At 42.6% G+C, this 23680-nt stretch overlaps 2 protein-coding genes across 7 annotated transcripts; both read left to right on the top strand.

Moving 5' to 3' along the window:
* Positions 1-1360: 1360 nt before the first annotated feature.
* On the top strand, positions 1361-8833 carry svopl (SVOP-like). Its single transcript, XM_074698570.1, has 16 exons — positions 1361-1535; positions 2565-2671; positions 4312-4400; positions 4497-4595; positions 4706-4777; positions 4878-5002; positions 5082-5145; positions 5392-5517; positions 5608-5736; positions 7516-7589; positions 7681-7877; positions 7991-8102; positions 8188-8269; positions 8363-8452; positions 8522-8635; positions 8732-8833. Exons 2-16 carry the CDS (start codon positions 2566-2568, stop codon positions 8741-8743), a joined length of 1491 nt encoding a protein of 496 aa, XP_074554671.1. The 5' UTR covers positions 1361-1535; position 2565; the 3' UTR covers positions 8744-8833.
* Positions 8834-9282: 449 nt separating this feature from the next.
* Positions 9283-23647, top strand: LOC141810402 (protein-methionine sulfoxide oxidase mical3b-like). 6 transcript variants are annotated; one of them, XM_074697918.1, is made up of 33 exons: positions 9284-9495; positions 10461-10818; positions 10902-11109; positions 11185-11301; positions 11413-11514; positions 11602-11757; positions 11842-11942; positions 12041-12298; positions 12388-12503; positions 12602-12728; positions 12805-12895; positions 12982-13129; positions 13215-13411; positions 13687-13787; positions 13974-14027; positions 14196-14360; positions 14769-14858; positions 15002-15088; positions 16123-16194; positions 16332-16482; positions 18215-18309; positions 18546-18618; positions 18762-18957; positions 19429-19619; positions 19734-19805; positions 20107-20754; positions 20834-20916; positions 21624-21869; positions 21972-22065; positions 22139-22186; positions 22281-22380; positions 22468-22541; positions 22635-23646. In XM_074697918.1, exons 2-33 carry the CDS (start codon positions 10555-10557, stop codon positions 22817-22819), a joined length of 4710 nt encoding a protein of 1569 aa, XP_074554019.1. In that variant the 5' UTR covers positions 9284-9495; positions 10461-10554; the 3' UTR covers positions 22820-23646. The 6 variants fall into 6 exon arrangements, with proteins under 6 accessions (XP_074554020.1, XP_074554019.1, XP_074554018.1 ...); XM_074697917.1 differs by having other exon boundaries at positions 9285-9495; positions 14766-14858; XM_074697919.1 differs by lacking the exon at positions 19734-19805 and having other exon boundaries at positions 9283-9495; positions 14766-14858; positions 22635-23647.
* The last annotated feature ends 33 nt before the right edge of the window (positions 23648-23680 follow it).

The following is a 23680-nucleotide window of genomic DNA, read 5'->3' as shown; positions in this document are numbered from 1 at the left end:
AGATTTCAGGTTGTGCCACAACACCAGGTCATGAAAAAGATACAAGCTGGTTCTCACAAGGTTATATCAACATGTTAAGTTTGAAGAAAACCATGTGAGCATGAACAAGATACCTGTTACCACTGCCAAGTCAAATAAGAACGTGTGTAGACAAATTATGGCCCCAACACTGGCTGTTTCCTCAAGATACTATCATGCTTAGTCCCAAAAGTTTTCTTTTAACTTGTTTGTGAGGAAAATGCAGGATACTAATGTATGAACAAGATATCAATAAATTTCAGCAAGATTATAATTTCTATCAAATTGTCAAAAATTGCCCAATTTGCTCACATGAGCAAGATATCCACTTTTCACCAGGGTCCCTCTTTATTTACACAATATCTTTAATTTGTGACTCAAGCTACAAGATACTAACTTGAATAGACTCGAATAAAACATAAAAAAAATCTTTGAAACAAGATAACAGTAAAACACAGATATTTGATTTTGTGCTATTGTTTGCAGATGATACTATCTTTTGCTACATAAATAGATAAACTTGTGCTTCTAGTTGGTTTAATCAAATTTAAACTAAAAGTATCTTGTTAATCAACATGTTCACTTTTAAAAAACATACTTTTTGGAACCAGATGACCATGTGTATCTTGAGTTTATCTGGCTGTTTGGCATGGATCAAGTCTGAAACAGGATTAAGTATGAATGCTTTCCCTATCTGAGTTTGTAGTTTTGTCCTGAATGAACTTCACACTCGTCTCACTCCGAGTCTAACCACATTCCTGCTGCTCCTCTAAGGCTATGTTCCACTGCGCAGCTTCACTGACACACACCTGAGTTAACATCCAGGTTACTCAGTGAAGCGGCCCAGTGGAAACAAAGCCTGGAAAAAAAAAAGTTACTCTAATGTGACATCAGTAACCTGGGAACACTGCCAGAAGTCTCACCTGTCCATCAGCAGCCAGGTGAGTCTGAGTGAGTCACATGACAGGACCTATCTGGACTCTGTGTGAGCTGCATCCTGTGCTGTCTGAAAGATTGTGTTAACCAACATTAAAGAGATGTGTTCAAATACAGACTGTGATGGAGGATTATTTATTACACTTATGTTTACACATGCTGTCACCAACCAAACCCTTTTAAAATTTTTGCAATTTAAAGTTTTCTTCCACTTACAGATCAAAAAGTTAAGACTTATTCCGCTTATAAAGTCACTGCACAGTAAAATGTGACATCTTATCTGTATAATATCTACAGCATAACGTGGAAATATATGGAAAGAATCCAAAAGTGATGACCAAGTTTATTTAACCTGCCTTCAAATGTTTGAGATGTTCTTGAACATCTCAACAGGGCTGAACCCCTCCCAGTATCCAAACAGATCCCTCCCCTTACTCCTCCTCCTGCCTCCCGGTGACGGTGAGACACCTGGCCAGGTGAACAACACTTCACAGTAGAGTCCCCTGTGTATTTTCGTACAGGATCACCAGGAGCATCAAAAGACACGAACCGGGTATTTCCATCATTTAACCATCTGTAAAGTGAGTATTCTTTGAATTCGGACAAATATTACAAATCGCGGACGCTGATTAACCATAGTTGATCTCCGACTTCCTGCATTACAAAAGCCAAGACACTTATAAGACTGAGTGTTTTATTATATCTCTCATAAAACATGTTTCCACCTGACGGTTTGTTTTTATTTATCATGTTTTTCGAATGATTTCAATCCGAACCGCTTAGAATTTTCTAGTGGTAAAATCTGTAAACCAAACCCCTTTGAAAATATGTCAATTTACAGCTTTCTATCTAAAAACTATATTTTTATGCACAAAAATGAAAGAAAACTACTTTAAATCAACAATAACTGCTTTCTTGTAAATTCGGCTGACATAAAACTCCACTTTCAGACTCTCAAGTTTTGCAAAATAAGTTAAACCCTCCCGATTTAACCGGACATACAGCGGATAAAAAACACTGCTGCTCACTGTGAGGCATTCAGATTGACTCAGATCACACACTCATCTTGAGAGCGTTTAATTATTTCTTAACAATGGCAGCATCCTGTTGCTGCTTCAGGTTATGCTATATTAAATTATTGTTTTTCTAAACGAAGTTTGGCGGAATAAACGAGCTGAGGGATGGAGGAATGCAGAAAGCTGATTAGAGTTTCTCCTAAAAAGGTTTTAATTAGGAAAGTTTCAGTGAGTTTTTCTGTGAAACTGAACATTTGGAGTTGATCCAGAAAATCCCTCGATATAATCATGTGTGTAGACATATTAGTGTGAGTGTTTGGGTGAATGAATGAACTGAATCACTGCTGTAAGACAATGAACACCCCTCCACTGTAACACTGACACACTTAAAGTGGTTTAACCGGTGAAACTGGTCAAGGTCATATGAGCCTGAATCAGAACTATAGACTAAACACAGCATCAAAACAACCAGGTCTCATTCTTTGAATTATTTTATGCAGATTATCCCTCTAAATAGAAACCATTTCACCTGTGCAGGTTCAAGTCCTGATTATAAATCCTGTTCTTTTTTTTTCTTTTTTTTTTTTTTTTAAGGATGGGCGATGGGATGAAGACGCAGCTGGTGAGCGCCATTCACCTGCAGGAGGTGGAGTTACAGGAGAAACCTGCAGTCAAGCTGCAGGGCGCCAACAACAAACGTGGTGAGTCTGACACTGTTGATCAATAACCACAGAGAGATCTGTAATATCTGTTCACTCCTCTTGTTAAATATTTACTTAGATTTTTAATTTAATTTCTATTTAAACTTAGCTTTAATTTTTATTGTTCCTGAAACAACACTGATTAGTCTGGTGTTGTGTACCCTCTGGCAATCTCTTCATGTATCAATGACTGAAACATGTAAAATAGTACTTGATTGTTTGTTTTTACAATTATTATTAAGTTTAAAAATATTTTTTTAAATGAGTTGGAAAAAGTCTGGACTATAATTCTATCAAAATATAAATTTGAAAAAGCGGCTCATGTTTTTTTCAGTGAATATCATAAATAGAATTTAAAAAAAAAAAACCTTGTTGTTCCTTTTTTGACCACTAGGGGCAACAGCTGCTTTCTCAGCCGCCCTATTGAAGTTACAGTTTAATTTGTAGATTTGTAACTTTTTAAACTCTGATTCTGAGCTTTGTGCAATCTAATGATTAAAAATAAAAATATGAAACAAATTGATTAAAATCCTGTCATTTTCCCTGAAACATGAAAATTGAATTTTCACTTTTCTGGTCGAAGCTTAAGCTGGGTTCAACACCAACCTCAAAATAATTTAAAGGTCCCATATTGTGCTCCTTTTCTGCAGTTTAATATGAATCATTGATGTCTTCATGAAATGGTAGTAACATGTTTTGGTCCAAAAAGCCAATAAATCAAGCACAGCAGCATTGTTTCCAGGCTCTCATAGCCCCTCTGTTCAGAACGCTCTGATTTAGTGGGCGTGGCCTTCATATGTAAATGAGCCACCACTGATACCGCCCCGCTCTCCCACGTCACTGAGAGCGGCGCCACAAGCTCCGTGTGCACAATGTTAAGAAGACAGCGAAGCTCGTTTACAGTAACATTACAGGCTATAAAAACAGGCTAACCACAGCTAAAGTTAGCATCCTGAAGCTAACACAGAGACAGGGAGGACACTGAGGAAAAGCTCTTCCATCTGCTCCACAGCACACAGCATTTAAAATACTCACATTTACAGGGTCCCAGGTTTGTTGGTGGATGGTTGGTAATGCACCTGGATTCAGGACCAGTCTTTTCGCTAGCCCTCTGTTGTACTGTCCAAAGTTGGAAAAGCAGTCGGCTGTGAAGTGACTAGCACACACATGCACAGTTTTACTGAGTGTAGCTGGAACATCTCCTAAATGAACTCTAGACACTTAGTCTGTCTTCTTCTGGGATTGGAAGCTTGTGCATGGAACTATGTGGCTGTTCACAGCCAAAAACAAAGCAGTGATGGCTCTTCAACTTTGGCAGGGTGGGGAGTGGGCAGGGAGGGGGTTGGGGGGTATCTGCTCCGGTGGACCAATCAGGTCAGACTTGCTCCTGATTGGTCAGAAAAGGGGATCGCTAACGTCGGCAAATCCCCAACATCCAAACAGCTCGTTTTAGGTCAGGATTTTACTTTCACAAGAACTACTAAGTACAGGTTTTGTAATTAAATATCACATTTTGTGGGCTGGGAGGAAAGCCAAAGACCCACAAATTTCACTTAAAGACTTAATAAAGTGATTTTTGCTTAATATGGGACCTTTAAAGGAACATGACTTAAAACTCTGATGTTTCCTGTGTGTCCCAGATGAGACGTTTACTGTCGAAGAAGCGGTGGAAACTATCGGCTTTGGCCGTTTTCACATCCTGCTGTTCTTCATCATGGGAAGCACTAGTGTAAGAAAACATGAAAATGTGTTCATTCTGTTCTGTACTTTATGAAAGAGACACTCTGTAGTGTGTTACAGAGTGTGTATTGTTGTGTATGAACAGATAGTGGAGGCGATGGAGATCATGCTGCTGGCTGTGGTTTCTCCCGAGATTCGGTGTGAGTGGCATTTAGAGGACTGGCAGGTTGCTCTCGTCTCCACGGTGAGTCACATACCACCTCATCGGGCAAATAAAGGGTTATACTGTAAAATTTTACCACAGTATCTTACAGTATTTTATTTGGGGTGTGTGTTTGTGTGTGTATGTGTCAGATGGTGTTTCTGGGCTTCATGCTGTGTGGAGCTTTATCAGGATTCATCGCTGATCGATACGGGCGCTGGAAGGTCAGAAAACACAAATTTTTGATGTTATTGAATTTTGTCATGTATTATAATGACATGTAACTATGTGTGCGTGTTTGTGTGTGTGTGTGTGTATTTTCAGGTTGTGTTTGGAGGCTTTGTGTGGAGCTCGTATTTCTCTCTACTCACATCGTTCGCACCGTCGTACGGGTGGTTTATCTTCCTACGCAGCATGGTGGGCTGTGGAGTCGCGGGAGTGTCACAGGGGTCAGAACACACACACCAAGCACACACACATTTATACCTATACACGCAATGATTACATGTAAAGTTTTTGTTGTTCCAGGTTCGTCCTGAAGACCGAGTTCATCCCTGCAAAGTATCGAGCCTTCCTGCTTCCTCTGGCTGCTGTGAGAAACTTTTCCATTCCTCTTTCTGTTATAGTTGTTTTAGCATCAGTATTAAAAGGATAAACACACTCAGGGTGTGTGTTTGTGGGTTTGTATGAAGTGTGAAACTGATCACACCCTGACTCTCCTTCATGTTGCCAAAGAGAAATAATTCAAGCTATGATTCGACGTGATTCAGATGTTTTTTGTCCATCTGTCGTACGGCAAGGATCTTTGATGTGTTCCCACTCTGTGATGATGTAACAGATCTTCTGGATGACTGGGTCCATGCTGATCATCATTCTAGGAATGTTGTTGGTTCCAACTCTGGGCTGGAGGTGGATGATCCGTATCTCTGTGGCCCCGAGCATCATCCTCATCTTCCTCTTCAGGGTACACACCTGTCTGTCTCACCTGTCTGCATGTCTTACCTGTCTTTGTGAATCTCACTTCCACACCCTCTGTCTCTTGTTCACCTGTCAGTTCATACCTGAGTCCGCTCGTTACAATGTGTCTGCGGGGAACGTTCAGGCGGCCGTCAACGACCTGCAGAAGATCGCCAAAATGAATAGATCCTCTCTCCCTGCAGGACGTCTGGTGGAGCCACCTGTGGTAGGTAGATTATACACAAGGGACATAAATCCACCCCTTCTGTTCTTAAGTCTGATAAAATCTGGAATTTGACACAAGTTTTCAGGGCTTCTAGGTTAACTTTGGTCCTGTTCAACAGGTTTTAAGCTCTAACCATGCAACAGATACAAATCTCTGTGTATGAGCCATCTACCTGTGTTGTTCATGGATTTTGGGCAGGTAAACGTTACAAAAAGGGACACAGGTGAAGTAGTGATGTTGGGAACAGGAAGAGCACCCTTTAGGAAGCCGTATGCCCTTGTACTTTTAAATTTTTACCTCCACCAAGGAGGTTGTGTTTTTGGGAGAGTTTGTCTGTGAACAACGTAACTCAAAAAGTAACAAACAGATCTCGATGAAATTTTCAGGAAATGTTCAAAATGGGATAAGGAAGAAGTGATTAAATTTTGGAGGTGATCTGGATCACCGTCTGGATCCAGGACTTTTTTTAAGGATTCTTTATCATTGTGAGATAGGGCCGTTTTCACCATATGTGTATATAACTCCACCATAAATGGTCGGATTGCTTTGCTTAACAATACAAGACAAGGTCACCATAATTTCTGACAGATGTTAAAGTACGATCCAGATCCTGGCAATATTCTGGATACTAAGACCTAGAATATAAAATATGTACAGGGTCATCATCATTTTCAACACTGTAAGGAAACAAATTATCGTAAAAACTTGCAACTAACACCAAATTGTAGCAGATAGTCTGCTGAAAGGGAGTATAACATTAAAGTAGGACTAAAGTATTGCATGACAATCACAATATGCCTGGTGGAGGTCTGCGCTCTCTGAGTGGCAAAAATAACTCGACAATAATTAGTAAACCGTTAGCACTGACAGTCAAGTAGTATGTTGACTTGAAATGGAGATCTCAACTTCAGAAACACCAGACTACATTGATAAAAACAGTTCTGCTGGTTTGCATCTGCACAGAGGAGGCTAGTCACCAAGGTACGTTATAATACAGATATAAAAATATTTGCATCGAACAAGGTCCAAAGGCGATTAGTCTAAAGGCGACAGTAAACTTATCATGTTCATGAAGCAAGTGTTGTGTGATGACGCAGGTATAAATACCGAAGGGTGACAGAAGTGCTAAAAGTTGCTGTTCATCAAGAATCCCAGAAAAACTGGAAACCACATGCACACCAAGCCAGAAAATACTGACTTTTACAGCACTAAAAACATATGTACGTCCTGGTTCAAAAATGGTTTGGGTCTGAAACGCTAACTTTGCTATCCTCACACACCCTACGGGGGGGTTATTTTTATCTGGCTCGGCGGTTTACCTGCTTTGTGAAGAACTTCAGGTCTCATAACAACTCAGAAAAAAAAAAAAGTTTCAAAAATATGATAAAACATATAGAAAACATTGAATTAGCTGTGTGTTAGCATTTTATAATGCAAATGTTTAAACATTTTAGCTAGTAGAAAATAATTTGGTTAGCTTGAATTACTTCACAACAACGTAGTGACATCACAGGAGTGTTTGGTATTAACTCAGAGATGACCTCAAATTTTGTAAATTGTGTCTCGATCAAGCAGAAATAACTTTTTCTGATGAGTTTTGGTGGGATGTCGATACAGCGCAACTCTGCAGGGGCTCCAGCAGAGGGCGCTCTTGCCACACAACATACACCAATACTCCTCTATTCACTTCAATTGTTTCATCTTTTTGCTCCCGTCTTGACCCCCTCCTCATGATAAATCCAGTAAAATGTAGATGAGGTTTATATTGTGTTGTTTCAGAGGGAGAGAGGCAGCTGGAGGATTCTTCTAAGTCCAGCTTACAGGAGGACCTCCTTCCTGCTCTGGTTTGCATGGTAATGCATCTACACTACAGTTCCCATGATTCAAAGTTTTATTCCTTGAGTTCATCAGCTTCTCAGCTCCGAAACTGCACCTGTTTTTCAGGTTTGTGGCGTCCTTTGGATACTACGGCTCAGTGCTGAGCAGCTCCGAGCTGCTGGAGAAGAATTTGCTGTGTATTAAGGATGCAGACAAGGAGCATCAGGTGAAACACCTGCATGAAGACGGGCTGTGCTACTGCATCCCATTTGGACTCAGCGACTACCAAACACTGCTCATCAGCTGCCTGGGAGAAGTCGCCTGTAAGTTTTTAATGATCCATAAATATCATTTTAGCAAGCTATCCACGTGTAAGGGCTTTTTCAATGGTTTTGATGCTAACATGCTAACCCTGTGTGCCTCTTTTTCCTCTCAGTGGTCCCTCTGAACATCTGCCTCCTCAACGTTATCGGACGTAAAATGAGTCTGACGGTGCTGCAAACGCTGGCGGCGATGATGTTTTTGTTACTCAATATCTGCACTACCATGTAAGAAACAAACACACACTGATTTATGAGGATATCAGGGTCAATTCTGCTGATTCATGGGGGCCTTGTTGCTGTGTTTCTCCAGGTTTGGATTCACAGTTCTCCTGTTCCTGCTCCGGTCCCTCGTCTCCATGAACTTTAGTGTTGTTTACATTTACACTGCAGAGGTTTGTGCGTTCTTTCATCACATGCTTATTGTTTTTGTGTGGTGTTTGGTTTAATAGAATAAATGTGATGAAAAAGGTGTGTTTTTTTCTCAGGTTTACCCCACAGCAGCCCGGTCTCTGGGGATGGGTTTCTGTACGTCGTTCAGTCGTATCGGGGGGATGATCGCTCCGTTCATCGCTCAGGTTGGTTTAGAGTCCTGATGTTGTTGTCTCAGATGAACCCTCAGGTGTTTGACTCTGTGTGTACTTCAGGTGTTGATGTCTCACTCAGTGATTCTGGCCCTCACTCCATTTACTGTGGCGTGCTTGATTTGCGCTGTGGGGAACTTCCTGTTACCGATTGAGACAAAAGGACGAGCTCTACTGGTGAGAAACTCTTTATTATTCTTACAAACATTATTCAGTTTAATTTGGATTTATTAAAACCTAACTTCTTTTTATTCATATCTGTTTGTTTTTCAGCAAAATTCCTGAAGACGTTTGTTAATATTCACCTATAAATATGACAAAGCTGCTCTGTGCTCTGATTTACAGTCAGAGCTGAATATTTATTCATTCATGAAGGAGGACTGGTTTAAGGAACCAGAGGTTGTTCTGTGAATAAAACGTTAATAAAACGTTTACACTGTTTAAAAAAGTCTTTTTTCTGATGTCAGTTCAAATTAATTTATATCAAACTTAATGAGATTTAAGTTTGAATTTATTTACTGATCAAAACATGTTCATGTTAATTTGCTCTTGACTGTTCTTGCTGTAATGACCAGATTTGAACACTAGAGGGCGACTGGTTTCACCTCCTGCTTATGAACTTAATGTGAAGCTGTTTTTTTATTTTAAATATGTTTGTACAAAAAAATAAAAATATAAATAAAGTGTTTTCTGAATGCTCAGATATCTACTGTCATCTCTGGTTATTGGAGATATAAACATGTTCCCACCTGTTGGTGGCGCTGCTGCACATGTAGAGCACACTAATGGTGATAATGGTGATGATGGTGATGTTTAAGATGATCTCTGGCTCCTGATCTTCCCCCTGTAATCCTGTTTGCTCAGACACTAAGATTAAGATTAGTGTCTGTGCTCAGTGGGCGGGGTTAAACTGGACCCCACCCCTTGACCTAGGATTCGGTGTGTGTGTGTGTGCGTGTGTGTGTATGTGTGTGTGATTAGGGTGGATTTAGACGCAGGCTGGCAGCAGTTGAAGATGGAGAGGAGCTCTGTGAGACGTGAGTACACACTGGCGCATTTCTCACTTTGAAAAGTTTATTTCTCAGAGTTTTTGTGTGTGTGTGTGACACTGTGTGTGTATGAGTGTGTGTTTCCCTTTATGTCCTTATGGACTGTGTTTTCTTCTCTCATTTTGAAAATGTTCCAAAGATTAAGAAAGAGTATCTCACCTGACAGAGTTTGTCAGACAGGTGTTCCTACTGAGTGACGACACGCCAACACACACCCACACACGGGAGATTGATCTGTGTCGTGTGTGAGCTGTCTGGAGGTGTGTTGGTTACTCTTTTACCTGACAGATTTTAGTGAAGAGTAAGGAGTTGGTTTTATTTTTATTTTTTTTCTAACAGAAAAATTTAAAGAAAGTTTTCATCTATACTTTGATAAACATAAGAAGGCAACATGGAAAAATAAATATACAAAAAAATAATAAATGAGCTCATTATATACTCAACACCTATGTGATTTTAATTGCTTATATAATGTGAATTAATCTGATTTACTAATACTACTTTCGGACTTGTGTGCTTGTGTCAGCAAGTGTGTGTGTGTTGGTGCTTGGTACAGAGGGATCTGTTTCTGTAAGAGCTCCTTTGTTTCCTTTGTTCACCCTGCTCACACACACACTCTTATGCATTCACACTAAAACACTTGCAGAGTTAAAGTCAATGGTGGGGATGTGACCTTAAGCCAGTGACATCATCATGACAGTGATGAATTTTAAAGCTTCTTTAAATGTGTCAACAACTTCAGACTCCATGTGGACGCTTGTCTGCTGTTTACTGTCTGCTCAGCGGGACGTTTGAACTCCAGCCAACTCACACGCCGACACAGACACAATCACCTTAAGAACACTGTAGACCTCAAAAACAAATCAAATATAAATATAATAAATTATACCTGGAACTATTTTGATTTTTAATGTCTGAGAATCCAAATAATCTCCCCTCCTGGTTCGTTCCAGGACGTTCCTCTGATGTTAGGAGGCGACCTGGACTCCCTCTGTGACACAACCAGCAGGTGACGCCCTCCCATGGTGCCCTGCAGCCTCTGTCACAATGGGCGATGAGTCGTTCCCAGAATGCCGTGCCCAGGAGCTGTTTGATGAGTTTGTCTCAGCGACAACCTGCAGGGCGGCGCTGTGGTCCTTCAGCCAGCTGTGTGAGCACCTACGGCTGGACCGCAGCGCCGCTGAGAGGCCGCTGTACCGACCAATCAAACAACGGCTCAACTACTGGAAGGCTAACCCCTTGTGGACGAAACTGGACAGAAGGGCCGCCTCACCTGAGTACCTGAGGGCCCGTGCCTGCTTGAACACCACCGTGGGTTTTTTACCATTACCATGACAGAATTATATGTTGTTTGAAGTACGTTTTTGTGACTAGTCTCTTCTGTGATTGGTCAGGTTGTAATCATAGGGGCGGGGCCATGTGGTCTGAGGACAGCGATAGAGCTGGGTTTCATGGGTGCCCGGGTCATCCTCCTGGAGAAAAGGGACTCATTCTCCAGGAACAATGTGCTGCACCTGTGGCCCTACACCATCCACGACCTGCGAGGTCTCGGGGCCAAAAAGTTCTACGGAAAGTTCTGCGCTGGCTCCATTGACCACATCAGTGAGTGTGCGACTCATTACATCAGTCTGTCCCTTGTTCAGTTCCTCCAATCAGGTAACTTTCACCTGTCTGCAGGTATCCGCCAGCTGCAGCTGGTCCTCCTGAAGGTGGCGTTACTGCTGGGGGTGGAGGTCCATGTGAATGTGGAGTTCAAGAAGCTGGTGGAGCCACCGGAGGACCAGAGCAGACATCGTGAGAGACAGGGGCACAAACAGGACATACCTGTGGCTGGTGTTGTTCAATCTTGTACATGTGAACCCGTCTGTTTTTCTACCTCACCTGTCTACCTGTGTGCCTGTGCAGGGTTGGGCTGGAGGATGGAGGTGAGTCCAAGTTCCGACCCGCTGAACCAGCTCCAGTTTGATGTGATCATCGGAGCAGACGGACGCAGGAACACTCTGCCAGGTGTGTCAAAGAAATTTGTCAAAGTGCTACGACTAGGCGCCTTGTGTCCGAAAGACTCACAGCGTCTTCTGTTCATCGGTTCCTCAGGTTTCAGACGTAAAGAGTTCAGGGGAAAGTTAGCCATTGCCATTACAACAAACTTCAAAAACCGAAACACCACAGCAGAGGCCAAAGTGGAGGAGATCAGTGGTGTCGCCTTCATCTTCAACCAAAGGTTCTTCCAGGATCTACGTCAGGAAACTGGTACCAAATATGAAAATACAGATTACACCTGGTGAATGTCAAGTCTTCACTGTGTCTTCAAATGCTAAAATGTGACTCTGCCAGGGATCGACCTTGAGAACATTGTGTACTACAAAGATGACACTCATTACTTTGTGATGACGGCAAAGAAACAGAGTCTGCTGGACAAAGGAGTCATACTTCAGGTACATCCACACACACATTAGAGGAAGCCAAAGACAAAATTTCGAAAACATCCCAACAAGGCTGAGTTGGTCGAGTTAAACATCTGACCTTTTTTTAGGACTTTGCGGACACAGAGCAGCTCCTCTCGAGAGACAACGTGGATCAGAAGGCATTGCAAGCGTACGCCCGAGAAGCCGCAGACTTTTCTACCAATCATCAGCTGCCATCCCTAGACTTTGCCATGAACCACTACGGTCAGCCTGACGTTGCCATGTTTGACTTCACCTGTATGTATGCCTCTGAAAATGCTGCCATGGTTCGACAACGCCACGGGCACCAGCTGCTCGTCACTCTGGTGGGAGACAGTTTGCTGGAGGTGAGACAGGTGATCAGACAGGTTAAAAACTTTTCAAAAACTTTATGTCACCGACAAATGTAATACGAAGATATCTGTCTGTCTTTCAGCCGTTCTGGCCCATGGGAACTGGAATAGCTCGGGGGTTTTTGGCTGCTCTGGACTCAGCCTGGATGATCAGGAACTGGTCCCAGGGTGGATCCCCACTGGACGTGCTGGCAGAGAGGTCAGTGATGATCTGATTGGCAGGTTGGGTCCGTCACCTGTCCAGGAACCTCTGGTCTGGCACTACCTCTGACACATCTTTGTCTGTGTGTCTCTCAGAGAGTCGTTGTACCGCCTACTCCCTCAGACGACTCCAGAGAACCTTCAGAAGAACTTCAGCTTGTTTACAGTCGATCCAGCGACGCGTTACCTGAACGTCAACACACAGCTGATCACACCTGCTCAGGTACTCATGCACACACATACACAGACACTGCCTCTCACACTGACCGTTTAAAACACTGACTAAGTTCTTCTTACAGGTGAGACACTTGGTGAACACAGGCGAGGAAACTAAAGAAATTACAGATGATGACATCACACGATTATCATCACCTGGACACATCAGTCAAAGTGAGTTTACCTTCCCTTCCTGTCATCGTCTCCTGTCTGATGTGATGTCTTTGGTGTCATATGTCTGATGTATGTTGTTCTTACAGGTTCCATGTCTCAGTCCAATAAGCTGCTGTCGTGGTGTCAGGAGCAGACTCGTGGTTACTGCGGCGTATCAGTTACTGACCTGACAACTTCCTGGAAGAGTGGCCTGGCTCTGTGTGCCCTGATTCATCGATACCGACCTGACCTCATGTAAACTTCTGCGCATACACCTAACACCCTGATACTTTCCCCATGACTCAACTTTGACCCCTCTCTTCTTCCTGTCCATATTCAGAGACTTTGACTCTCTGGACGAGGCAGCGGTGGAGGAGAACACTCGTCTGGGTTTTGACGTGGCTGAGCGGGAGTTTGGGATTTCTCCTCTGATGACGGTGGAGGAGATGTCTCTGGTGGGGGAGCCAGACTCTCTGTCCATGGTGATGTACCTGATCCAGTTCTACCAGCTGCTCAAAGACACAACGCCCTCTGCTGGTGAGTTTCCACAGCTGTTGTAGCTGTCTTACTCTACCCAGCTTTACCCCAGCTCTTTTTTTTATGCTGTTTCTAATTTTATAAACTTTACATTCTCACTGATGCTCTCCCGTTCTATATGGGGCACTTTGCTGATGCTCTGCCTGCCTTAGGCTTTGGCATTCCACTTAGGCACATGGAAGGGCAGGGAGATCTCAAAACCGAGCCATTTAGCAAAATATAACTATAACTTTATAAATAATTTGTTCCTCTTTTGTGTATTTTTGTGTTTTCAGGCTGCCTGAGTCAGATTTCTGACCTGAGATCCGCTCTCATAACGCCGGCTTCACTGCTCAGCAGAATGGGACTCAGCCCATCCAGGAAGAGGAACCCAAAGGTACCCAAGCTCTTGGTAGCAGCAATCATTGCTCAAGTTAATCCTCATATTCAGGAGTTTCAGGCAATGCAGCAGACCAATGAATTGCAAACCTTTTGGAATCAGGGTTGTGTCTCTTTATTTATTCGTTTTCATTTTTCTCTGTTGACACATTTTTGAAGTGTAAACACAACTTTGCCTCCACAGGAGCAGAGAGACGCTCAAGGTAAACGGAGAAAGACCAGCCAAGAGCAGCAGGAGGTCAGAATGACACCAGTAACAGTCTATTTTATTCACTTTAAACATAAAGAAAACAGAGTTTCTGTCAGACTTTTGATGTTTTTAGAGAAGCTAAAGAAAAGACATCTTAGTTTAGGAGCTAGACAATCTCTTGGGAGCTGTCTGTAATGATTCAGTTTTTGTTTCCAGTCATGTGACCTCAATGGAGGTGACAACAGCCAGGTGCAGGATGCGGGCGGGTCCAGTCACTCCAAAGTGCGTCTGATGGCCAATCAGCTGCAGGCGAAGCTGGAAGAGAGCTCCACGCCCTGCAGGACTTCTTCTCCTGCCTCTTCTACGGGCACACGTCGACAGGTAAGTCTAATATGATTTTTATATAATATATATCATATAAAATGTCTATTTATCATTTTAATATGAACATTTCTCTTGAAACAATTTGCCTTGAGGCTAAATACTGAAAGCAATGCTCTGGCGCAGGTTTATCCAGTTGCTAAATAAAACTTAATCATCAATATGAACAAACTCCTTGTTCAGCAAAGTGTTTCCACTGAAAAATGTCAGAAATGTGAAAATAAACAAGGTGGTACAGGTGATCAGCTGATGTCAGACTTCCGGCACTGACTGATCCATCAAATTGTTAGTATAATATATTTATTGATTTGTTAAAAATTTTGATTAGGTAGAGCAAACTTCTCAAGAAAAAAAAAAAAACCTGTTTTGATGTGAACACTGTCTGTGACTTTACATTTTAACCAGCAGGGGGAGCTGGTGTCCCAACCACAGTCTCCAGTCTGTCCCCCTCCTGAGGCTCCAGCACAGACACCATCATCATCAACATCATGGAGACCGGTAATAACTGTTGGCAGTAAAGTATCAGAGGAAGAAAATAGAGATTAGAGAACAGCACTGGAAGATAAACTGATTTACTCCTCGCTGAACATCTTTTGGTTGTAAAAGTTTCCTCTTGTCCGTCTTCCTGTTGCCTCCATCAGAGGAAAAGAACCCTGCTACAGGAGCAGTTGAGTTTTCGTTTCAAAGAGAAGATCAGGTCTCAGTCTGCCCTCAGCGGCAAGGAGCAGGTACTTTGGTAGTGTGTAGTATTTGTGGATGCTGTATAAACTCTCAGGGAGACCAAACTCATCTCTAAATCAGTTTGAACAGACCCATTCACAGTTCTCTGTCTTTCCTCATCTGTCGCTGAGTCCTGAGTCTTTAGTCGTCTTTGTTTAGTGTGATCGCCGTCCTCTCTGTGTCCTCAGGGTGTAGTCTGTGTCTCTTAAAGATATTTCTCTGAATGGTGGAGCTCTAGGCAGATTAATCATGTGATCAGTAACTGCCCTCACTGTTTGTCGCTTGAAGCGTCCTGCCTGTCCTCCTATTTAGATAGAATTTAAAGAGGGGGTATCATGCTTTCTCATGTTCTAAATATGGGTGTTCAGTAACAATGCTGGATGTTTGGACTAAACTTATGCAGATATTTAAACCTCTACTTAGTCGAATGTCGTAGAAATCCCCAAATATGTCTGTAAACTGTTTAAAGTGGTCCAATCTAACAAAAAGCGTGAGATCTTCAAGAGGTTGATGATGAGGTCATAACATAAGGGTTTTCTGACTGCTTTATGACACATTAGTGGAGCAGGCCTTAAACACCAAGGTCTTCCCATAGCCCTCCCTTTAACAGACCTCCAGGGGGCTGACCAATCAGGAAAAAGGGGGTTTGCGGAGCAGGGAGCTTTAAAGAGACAGCAGCTAACAGGAAGCATTCTATACAGAGGAAGAAATAATAATATTTTTAGTTGTATATCATGTAAAGCTACTACAGGGTACCAGACGGACAGTTTAAAAATTGAAAGAAAAACACACGACACCCCCTCTTTAATGGAAACTTCTAGGTGCCATCTTTTAGATATGAATGTGATTCAGCTTTAACCCAACACACTCAGGTTCATGTTAATACAACTTGTATCTAGAGGTATGTGCAGATATGTATGAGCAACCAAACTGTGAGACACAGCTCTGTGTATAACACTTTAACAATCTCCTGTGTTTGTCTGTCCCTTTGTCTGTCTTTGTCTTTGTCTGCTGGTCTCTCCGTCTGTCTGTCTGTCTACAGATGTCTAGTGAAGTCAGCTCATTGGCTGAGCAAGTAACCAATCAGATTCAGAGTCCAGAGGAAGTGACCTCGGTAAAAACCTGATGTGATAAAACCGTCTGTGTCTCTCTGTCTATCTGTGTCTGTGTGTCTCTCCTCCAGCCTGTATCTCTTTGTACCTGTCTATCTCACACCACCTGTGTGTCTCTTTGCACCTGTCCGTCTCTCAGTCCTCAGGTCAGTGTTACTTCTGTAAGGACCGGGTCTATCTGATGGAGCGTCTGAGCGCTGAGGGTTTGTTCTTCCATCGTGCCTGTTTTCAGTGTTTCACCTGTAGCTCCGCCCTCAAACTGGCTGCCTACAACTACGACCACAACACAGGTACGAACATAGTTTTCTGTTGATATAATCAGATCACAACACGTCTTACACTCTCCTCTATTGGTGTCAGTTAAACACACAGAGCCTCTCATTGAACAGAATAATCCCTGTTAGCACAGATCTCTAGAAGACTTCTAACCTTTGACCTCTGACTCCACGCTTTAATCTATTCTGAGCCCCGCTGCTCATTTTTCTGATCATGTGATCCGTTACTGTCCTTCAGATTTAATAAGTGTGAATACTCTGTTGTTAATAGAGGGTGTTTGGACAGCCTGAGGATGAACACATGACTAATTCAGTCTGTTCATACGTTGAAAGCATAAAGCAGCTCTGTGTCACTGCAGAGGTATCAATGACATGTCAATGACATGCCAACACTCAGACTATGGCCTCTAACCATGTATACACATATCTACACTTTTGCAGGTTTAGTAGTGTCTATATGGGTCTGTATGTATATGTTATTTTCTGTTAAACTCATCCTAAGGAGGCCACTGAGGTGTTTGTACAAGTGAGGGGGTTCAAGAAATATGTCTTAATTGTTGTTTCTAAATTTTCCAAAGTCCTGTTTTAATCTTTGTTCCATCTTCTTGTGTTAAAATATGAAGCTAATGTGGACAAACCTGCAATTCCTTTAGTGACCACTTGAGGCTGGCTCCAAAAGTTCTAAAAGACACATACACACCCATTCAAAAAAATATCATATATATATATATATATATATATATATATATATATATATATATATATATATATATATATATATATATATATATATATATATATATATATATATATATATATATATATATATATATATATATATATATAAAATAAAATAAAATAAATTAATAATAATAATAATAATAATAATAATAATTAGTTAATACAATTATTATTTTAATTTACTGCCTGGTTTAAAAATTATTTGGATTTGAATTAATTATGTATCTTTTTGTACGTATCAGAGGATGAATTTTGTTATTTAACTTATTCCTGTCAAAATATGTAGTTTAAGACTTTTGCACAATTACAGCTACAGCTAGCTGCTAGCAAGGAAGCTAAAGTCTTGTTTCCTGGTCTGATGTTAGGTCAACTGATCATAGGCTTTAAATCTTCTCTTTAAAAATTAATGGTTGACATCACTGAGATCATGTTCATTTTTTACACCATCTACAATACCCTCTGCACTAACTGAGCTCTGAAAACTCTCTAGAATGTACAACTGCGTCAGTTGTTTCCTTATTTGGTGTCATATTAGCTATAAGTAAAATTGTCAAAGGTCAAAGGTGGGAGTTGTATTTCTCCTGGTGTGATTGCAGGATTTTGCAGCAGGCGTTCGTGGCCTACATTATTGTGTACACACAGAGCTTACACTGACTGTAGTGTTTAACCTAAAGACTCACTGAGCTGTCATTGAACAGCACATAGATTTAACACTAATGAACCACATGATGCATGTGTGTGGGTATATATGTGTTTAAGTTCTGCCTTCACAAAGCTCTCGTGTATGTTAGCTGAAGCCTTTGGGCAGCCCAACAGAGCCCAGGGGTCACATGACCTCTGTAAGAGAGTGGTTATAAAATCATGAAGTTCAGTCAGACTCGGAGAGGAGCTTGGACCATTACAACCTATTTTTCATGATTTGGTGGTTGGTTTATATTTTTTTAATCTGTCTCTAACATGAGTATTATGACAGGTTATTAACTCTGTTTTTATGTGTGTGTCTCAGGGAGGTTTTACTGCCTGCAGAACTGTGACTCTGATCTAAACGCTCCAGCTGTGAGGAGAAGGACTGACAGATCTGCTTCTCTTCAAACATCCACAGTAAGAACAACTTTAATTGAATATCAAATATTTATGGTAGCTAACCCAAACCCTGGCACTATTAAGTTTATTAGGTGTTGTACAGGTGTTTCTAAGTTGTAGCACTATGTGGTAACCATTCATTGCAAGTACTCAGAGTTTTAGTATTCAATAAAAAGTAAATAATACATGTGTTTATTTTATTTGATCATTAATTGTGACACTTCTATTTAATGATGTGGCTGTAATCCTCTCAGGTGTCTCTTAGCTCCGCCCCCTCACCCTCCTCTGTAAACTCTCTGGTCTCTGTGGCTCGTCGTCGCTCTTCAGGTAAGCTCTGCTCACCTGTGCTGTCGTTTGACTCACATGTCTGCACTGAGCATGCTCCTTAAACTGCGTCACTGTGGGCTTTAGTGTGTGTGTGCTTCTACGTGTGTCTGTGTGTGTGCGCGGCTGTGCTGCTGTGCGTGCAGTGGTTTCTGTGAAGACAGCCACACCCGAGAGGATCGAGCTGGAGAACTACTGCCGCCGCCGCAGCTCGACCATGGAGGCGGGGCTTCTGGAGGAGGGGGAGGAGCCTGAGGAGGTGTCTGAGGAGGTGCTGAACCGCTTTAATCTCGACCTGGACCTGGACGTCAATCTGGAGCAGAAACAAGAGGAGAAGTCCAGGTCTGAGAGTCCTGTGTATGAGGGGCCAACAGGGCCAAAATTATCAAGATACCCTAATTTTAAATTTATCTTTTTGATTTTTTAATTTTTGATAGTATAAAAAGTTCTTAAAATAAGATGTAATTTCCAGAAACTGTTGCATTTAAATTAGATTTGCAATGTCTTAAAAACAAACAAACAAAAGCTAAACAGCTGATGTGCATGGATGCACTCTAAAGTCAGTTTAAATCTCCTGAGTTTATGACACCAGATTAAAAATCTAAGGTGACTCTTCGGAGTCTAATCCTAAATCCTGTAAACCAGATACACACCTGTAGAATAACAAATGTCATACACATATACTATGAGATCTCAAAGAATATTGTTAATGGTTTTTTTAATTTTTGTTTTTGTGTTTTGATAAGTTTATATTCTGTCATCATTGGGTCTCCGTACCTCAGTGGGCTCAGTCGGTGTGTGTCTGTGTTTCAGCTCAGAGTCAGAGGCTGAGGAGCGGGAGGAGGAGGAGGAGGCTGTGTCTTTGTGGAGAGAAACTCTGCTGCTCCACCTGAAACAGAACAAGGAGAAGGAGGACGAGGATGAAGATGATGAAGAGGAGGAAGAGGAAGGAGAGGTGGAAGATTATGATGAGGATGCAGACAGCGAGATGGAGTCCAGTGACGGTGAGCTGAATTCCTTGTCAATGTTGTTCTTTGTTGTCTTGTTGTGTGGTAGTGTTGTATGTTGTGTTGTGATGTCATTGTGTGTTGTGGTGTTTTGTCTCCCTCTGCTGGTAGAGGGGGAGTACAGCCCCTGGGACTCAGAGCGCCGCTCTGGTTTGTGGCTCCTGATAGAGGAGGATGAGACAGGTATAGACCAAATTCAATTCGTGACAGCATTAAATCAGGACTAACAAGATGCTCCTGACCACCTATGGGGCATTATGGGAAATGTAGTTCTGTTGAGAAACTATCAGGATACATCTGCCGTCAATCGTCTTTGGTTTTGCCCTGAATTTATAAACCCTATAACAGAACTCACATGCCTACCCTGAAGGTTTTGCCCCTTGACCTTTTAGTTAACAGGAAATGTATCAAGAAAATGTTTCTTATCCGCTGTGCAAAAGTAAATTCTTTTCTTTCCTCACTTGTTTATCTTTTTTTAAAACAGGAAGTGACATCACACACAGAGAAACACCTGTAGAGCCAGACTCAACCTCCAGCCCTTCAACATTCACCACCTTCTCAACTCCTATACCGCCCCACCCCCTTTTCCACACACCCTCCACCGCCTCCTATGTCACCACACCTGACTCCACCCATGATGATGTGGACACAGCCCCGCCCACACTCATCACACCTGTAATTGTCATTGAACAAGCAGCTCAAGAGCAAGGCCCACACCAATTCAGAAGAGGACGTGGTTCATTTGATAAAATCAGCCCAGAAATGTCTCAGAAGAAGCCCCACCGCCCGCAGAACAAAGAGGCGGAGCCAGAAGAGGGGATAGAGATGGAGCTTGAGGGCCCAGAGTACGATGTAGGGAGTTGGAGAAGGCGACACAAAGGAGCACACACCCTCCCTCCTCGCCTCCTCCCTCCCCCTCTTCAAACTGGAGGTGGAGCCCTTCTCCGCCAGCTGAAAGGATTTAAAGAAGCTCCGCCTGCTGGACAGCTGGAGATGGATGGAGGTGGAGCCCGAGCCCTGTGGAGAGCGATGTTCTCCGGAAACAGGATGGAGAAGAAGAAGAACAAGAGAGGTGGGACTTTACCTGTGGAGAGGATGAGGAAGGGAGCAACCAATCAGAGGAGAGCTACAGGTGAGGGTTTCCCACACAATTACCTCTCCAGCTTAAAGTGTGAGTGATGATGTCATAACTGTGCTTCCTGTGTGCTTAGCTATGTGGGGAGGTCCGACTGAGGAGTCAGAGCTGGAATCATCGGTCCTGATGCACAGGTGTTCGCTGACTCCGAGAAACAATGTAAGTCACACACACCTGAGCATGACATCATCAGCATAACATGTCTCTTATCTATCTCTGATTAACAGTCCAAGATCACGTAACTAGTTGCAGAGTGATGTACAAATAAAACTCTACAGGTCTTAGACTCGAGCCCTGAGGTACCCCAGTGAAGGGATCAGGCTAATACCTGGATTTTCTAAGTCTTAACCCCAATCTGTTCTGTTGTGATGTTTGAAGCTGCGTCTGGAGCTGGTCGACCTCACGGCAAATATTGAGAGAGTGACACTAAGCGAGGAAGAGGAGGACCAGGAGGTACCAGCTGTGCTGCATTCAGGGACCTGTGCTCTGTCGGAAATATGTGCTTTGATTTGTTTTGGATCTGTGGCTGTAGCGGTTGGATTTGGTGTTTGATAAAATTAGAGTGTAGATCCCTGTTCCTAGTTATATACATAAATCATTAGACTAGGACACAGACCTTAGACATTCAGCTGGACTTAAGTGATGACTCTTTTGGAATCGTGTTTGACTTGTTAAAGTCTTTTCTGTTTTTGACTCTTTCTGTCCCTCGTGTCTCTCAGCCTGCGTACGTTCCTCATGCTCTTGCCTTTAAACGAGCGTATGCCATCAAGGTACAAACTCAGGTCATCATGTGACCACGTGGACTCTGGTTTCTAGTGGTCTAACAGTTCAGACTTGGTGTATTATGGAATTTGTTTTTGCTGCAGAGACATGCCAAGAAGGTCTCAGCCCCCCTCAAGGACACAGAAGACGGGTCCTCGTGTCCCACAGAGGTTGTGGGAATCATCGTCCAGCCTAAGGAGCTCTCCAGTCTGAGTGTGAAGGAGACCTTGTTCCAAAGGGGACAGGAGGAGGAAAACGAAGACTTGGACACCAAGATCACTCGACGAGTCCAGAGAGCGGCGAGACGGACAGCCAAACAGGACCAGCTGAAGAGACTCCACAAAGCCCAGGTGACTTCACCTTGTAGACCAGACTCGGTCCACCTGAGGACATAGTTTCTGGTCTGAATTATTGGAGCAAGACAGATGAGACTTCCTGTGTTTGTGTTTCAGATGATCCAGAGGCAGCTGCAGCAAGTGGAGGAGAAGCAGAGACAGCTGGAGGAGAGAGGAGTGATGGTGGAGAAAGCTCTGAGAGGAGAAGCAGGTAACTGCACAAACACACGCACACACACATACACATTGACATACATGTTGTTTATGTGAGTGTGTGTTTTCAGATTATTGGGGAGAAAATGAAGGTCCAGACATGGAGCTTCACCTGGAAGGTGAGTTTCACCTGCTTTACAGACTCATATAATCACCCCACCTTCCTCTGTCCTGTGTGAACTCTGGTCCAGCAGTCTGTCTCTGCCCCTTCAGGTCTCGGTAAACTGGAGAATCCGGCTCTGATGCAGCAATGGTTCCAGCTGGTCCAGCAGAAAAACTCTCTGCTTCGCTACGAGTCTGAACTCATGATATTGTGAGTAACAGAACCAGGTCTATCAGATCCAGGAGATCATTGCCAGGTATACAGTGCAGTCCAGGTCTCAGTCTGTCTGTGTTTCAGTGCTCGGGAGCTGGAGCTGGAGGACCGTCAGAGTCGGCTGCAGCAGGAGCTCAGAGAGAGGATGGCTGTGGATGGTAACCAATCAGAGATACATATTCAATCAGCGTAATAGGTAATTTTTTCAGATTAGACTGAAATCTTTTCTCTGTGTACCCGTGCTACCTCAGACCACCTGAAGGGGGCGTGTCAGCTGGTGGAGGAGCGTCTCATCCTGGAGGAGATGTTGGACGTTGTGGAGCAGAGAGACGCTCTGGTGTCTCTGCTGGAGGAGCAGAGGCTGCAGGAACGACAAGAAGACCAGGATCTGGAGCAGGTCATGATGACTAAAGGACTTGGACTCAGTTGGACCTGAACCACTGTAAACTGGTTGAAAGAGGTTTTAATTTTGAAAGAGAGAAGAAGGTTGCAGGTTGAGATTTTAGCTCTCTTAAATCACCTATGGGAAAACAAGAAGTCCAGATGGGAATAACTATTTACGCTGTAATATTCCAACATTCATTTTGTTAAATTGTTGGATTATTCAGTTAAAAATCATCTAATAATTTGTTTGAAACTATCATGAAAAGTATAATTTGTTCACTGTTTAACCAGCAGCAGAGGACTCTCCTCCCTTACTGTCACTCAACCACAGACTGCTCTGTTAACTTGAAGCTACATAATATTAGCATTGAGCTAACGTTTGAAATGCAAGCTAGCTAGCTTGGCTCAGCTCTATGTTCCCATGAACCTGTGGTCCCAAATTCCTTTAACTGTGGGAACATGGACATTAAAACATGCTACAGAGCTAACTAGGAAGTAACGCCTACTAGCTGCTGGTTAGCATTAGCACTTAGACATGAAATTGCAATTAACTTGTTGATCACTTTTTAAGTGTAGGTAGCTAACTCAGTAACTCGAAGCTTGTTGGGGCGCTGTGATATTAAACTTGATTTTATAGCCTCATAAAAACAGAATACTTAAAACTGTGTCGAAACAGATGTATTGTGCCAAATGTGAATCAATGATCAGCTCTGTCGTCAGACTCCACCCGTTAGCCTTATCTCACCTGATCAAGACCTGTTACTGATGATGCTAGTGTGTTCAGAGGGTCATGTGACTGATCAGCCAAAAAAAGAACGAACTACAAACTGACTTTTTACCACCTTTAATAAAACATTCATACCTGAAGTGTGTCATTGTGCTTTTCTTTAGATGGAGGGAAGCTAGCTAGCGT

This window comes from Halichoeres trimaculatus, unplaced genomic scaffold, assembly GCF_033239565.1.
Source record: "Halichoeres trimaculatus isolate MK-OKI-2021-1 unplaced genomic scaffold, fHalTri1.1 fHalTri1_scaffold_21, whole genome shotgun sequence".
NCBI classification, from domain to species: domain Eukaryota; kingdom Metazoa; phylum Chordata; class Actinopteri; order Labriformes; family Labridae; genus Halichoeres; species Halichoeres trimaculatus.
The sequence above is the reverse complement of the archived record's forward strand: the minus strand, read 5'-3'. Positions and strand labels throughout refer to the sequence as shown.

What these genes read in the sequence shown, in the direction of transcription:
- svopl (XM_074698570.1), top strand. Translation starts at nt 2,566, where the DNA reads ATGGGCGATGGGATGAAGACGCAGCTGGTGAGCGCCATTCACCTGCAG. An exon ending in ATCGATACGGGCGCTGGAAG is followed by an intron (nt 4,778 to 4,877) that starts GTCAGAAAACAC and finishes GTGTATTTTCAG; the next exon opens with GTTGTGTTTGGAGGCTTTGT. An exon ending in GTCGCGGGAGTGTCACAGGG is followed by an intron (nt 5,003 to 5,081) that starts GTCAGAACACAC and finishes TTGTTGTTCCAG; the next exon opens with GTTCGTCCTGAAGACCGAGT.
- LOC141810402 (XM_074697917.1), top strand. Translation starts at nt 10,555, where the DNA reads ATGGGCGATGAGTCGTTCCCAGAATGCCGTGCCCAGGAGCTGTTTGAT. An exon ending in TGGGAGACAGTTTGCTGGAG is followed by an intron (nt 12,299 to 12,387) that starts GTGAGACAGGTG and finishes TCTGTCTTTCAG; the next exon opens with CCGTTCTGGCCCATGGGAAC. An exon ending in CCAGGAAGAGGAACCCAAAG is followed by an intron (nt 13,788 to 13,973) that starts GTACCCAAGCTC and finishes TTGCCTCCACAG; the next exon opens with GAGCAGAGAGACGCTCAAGG.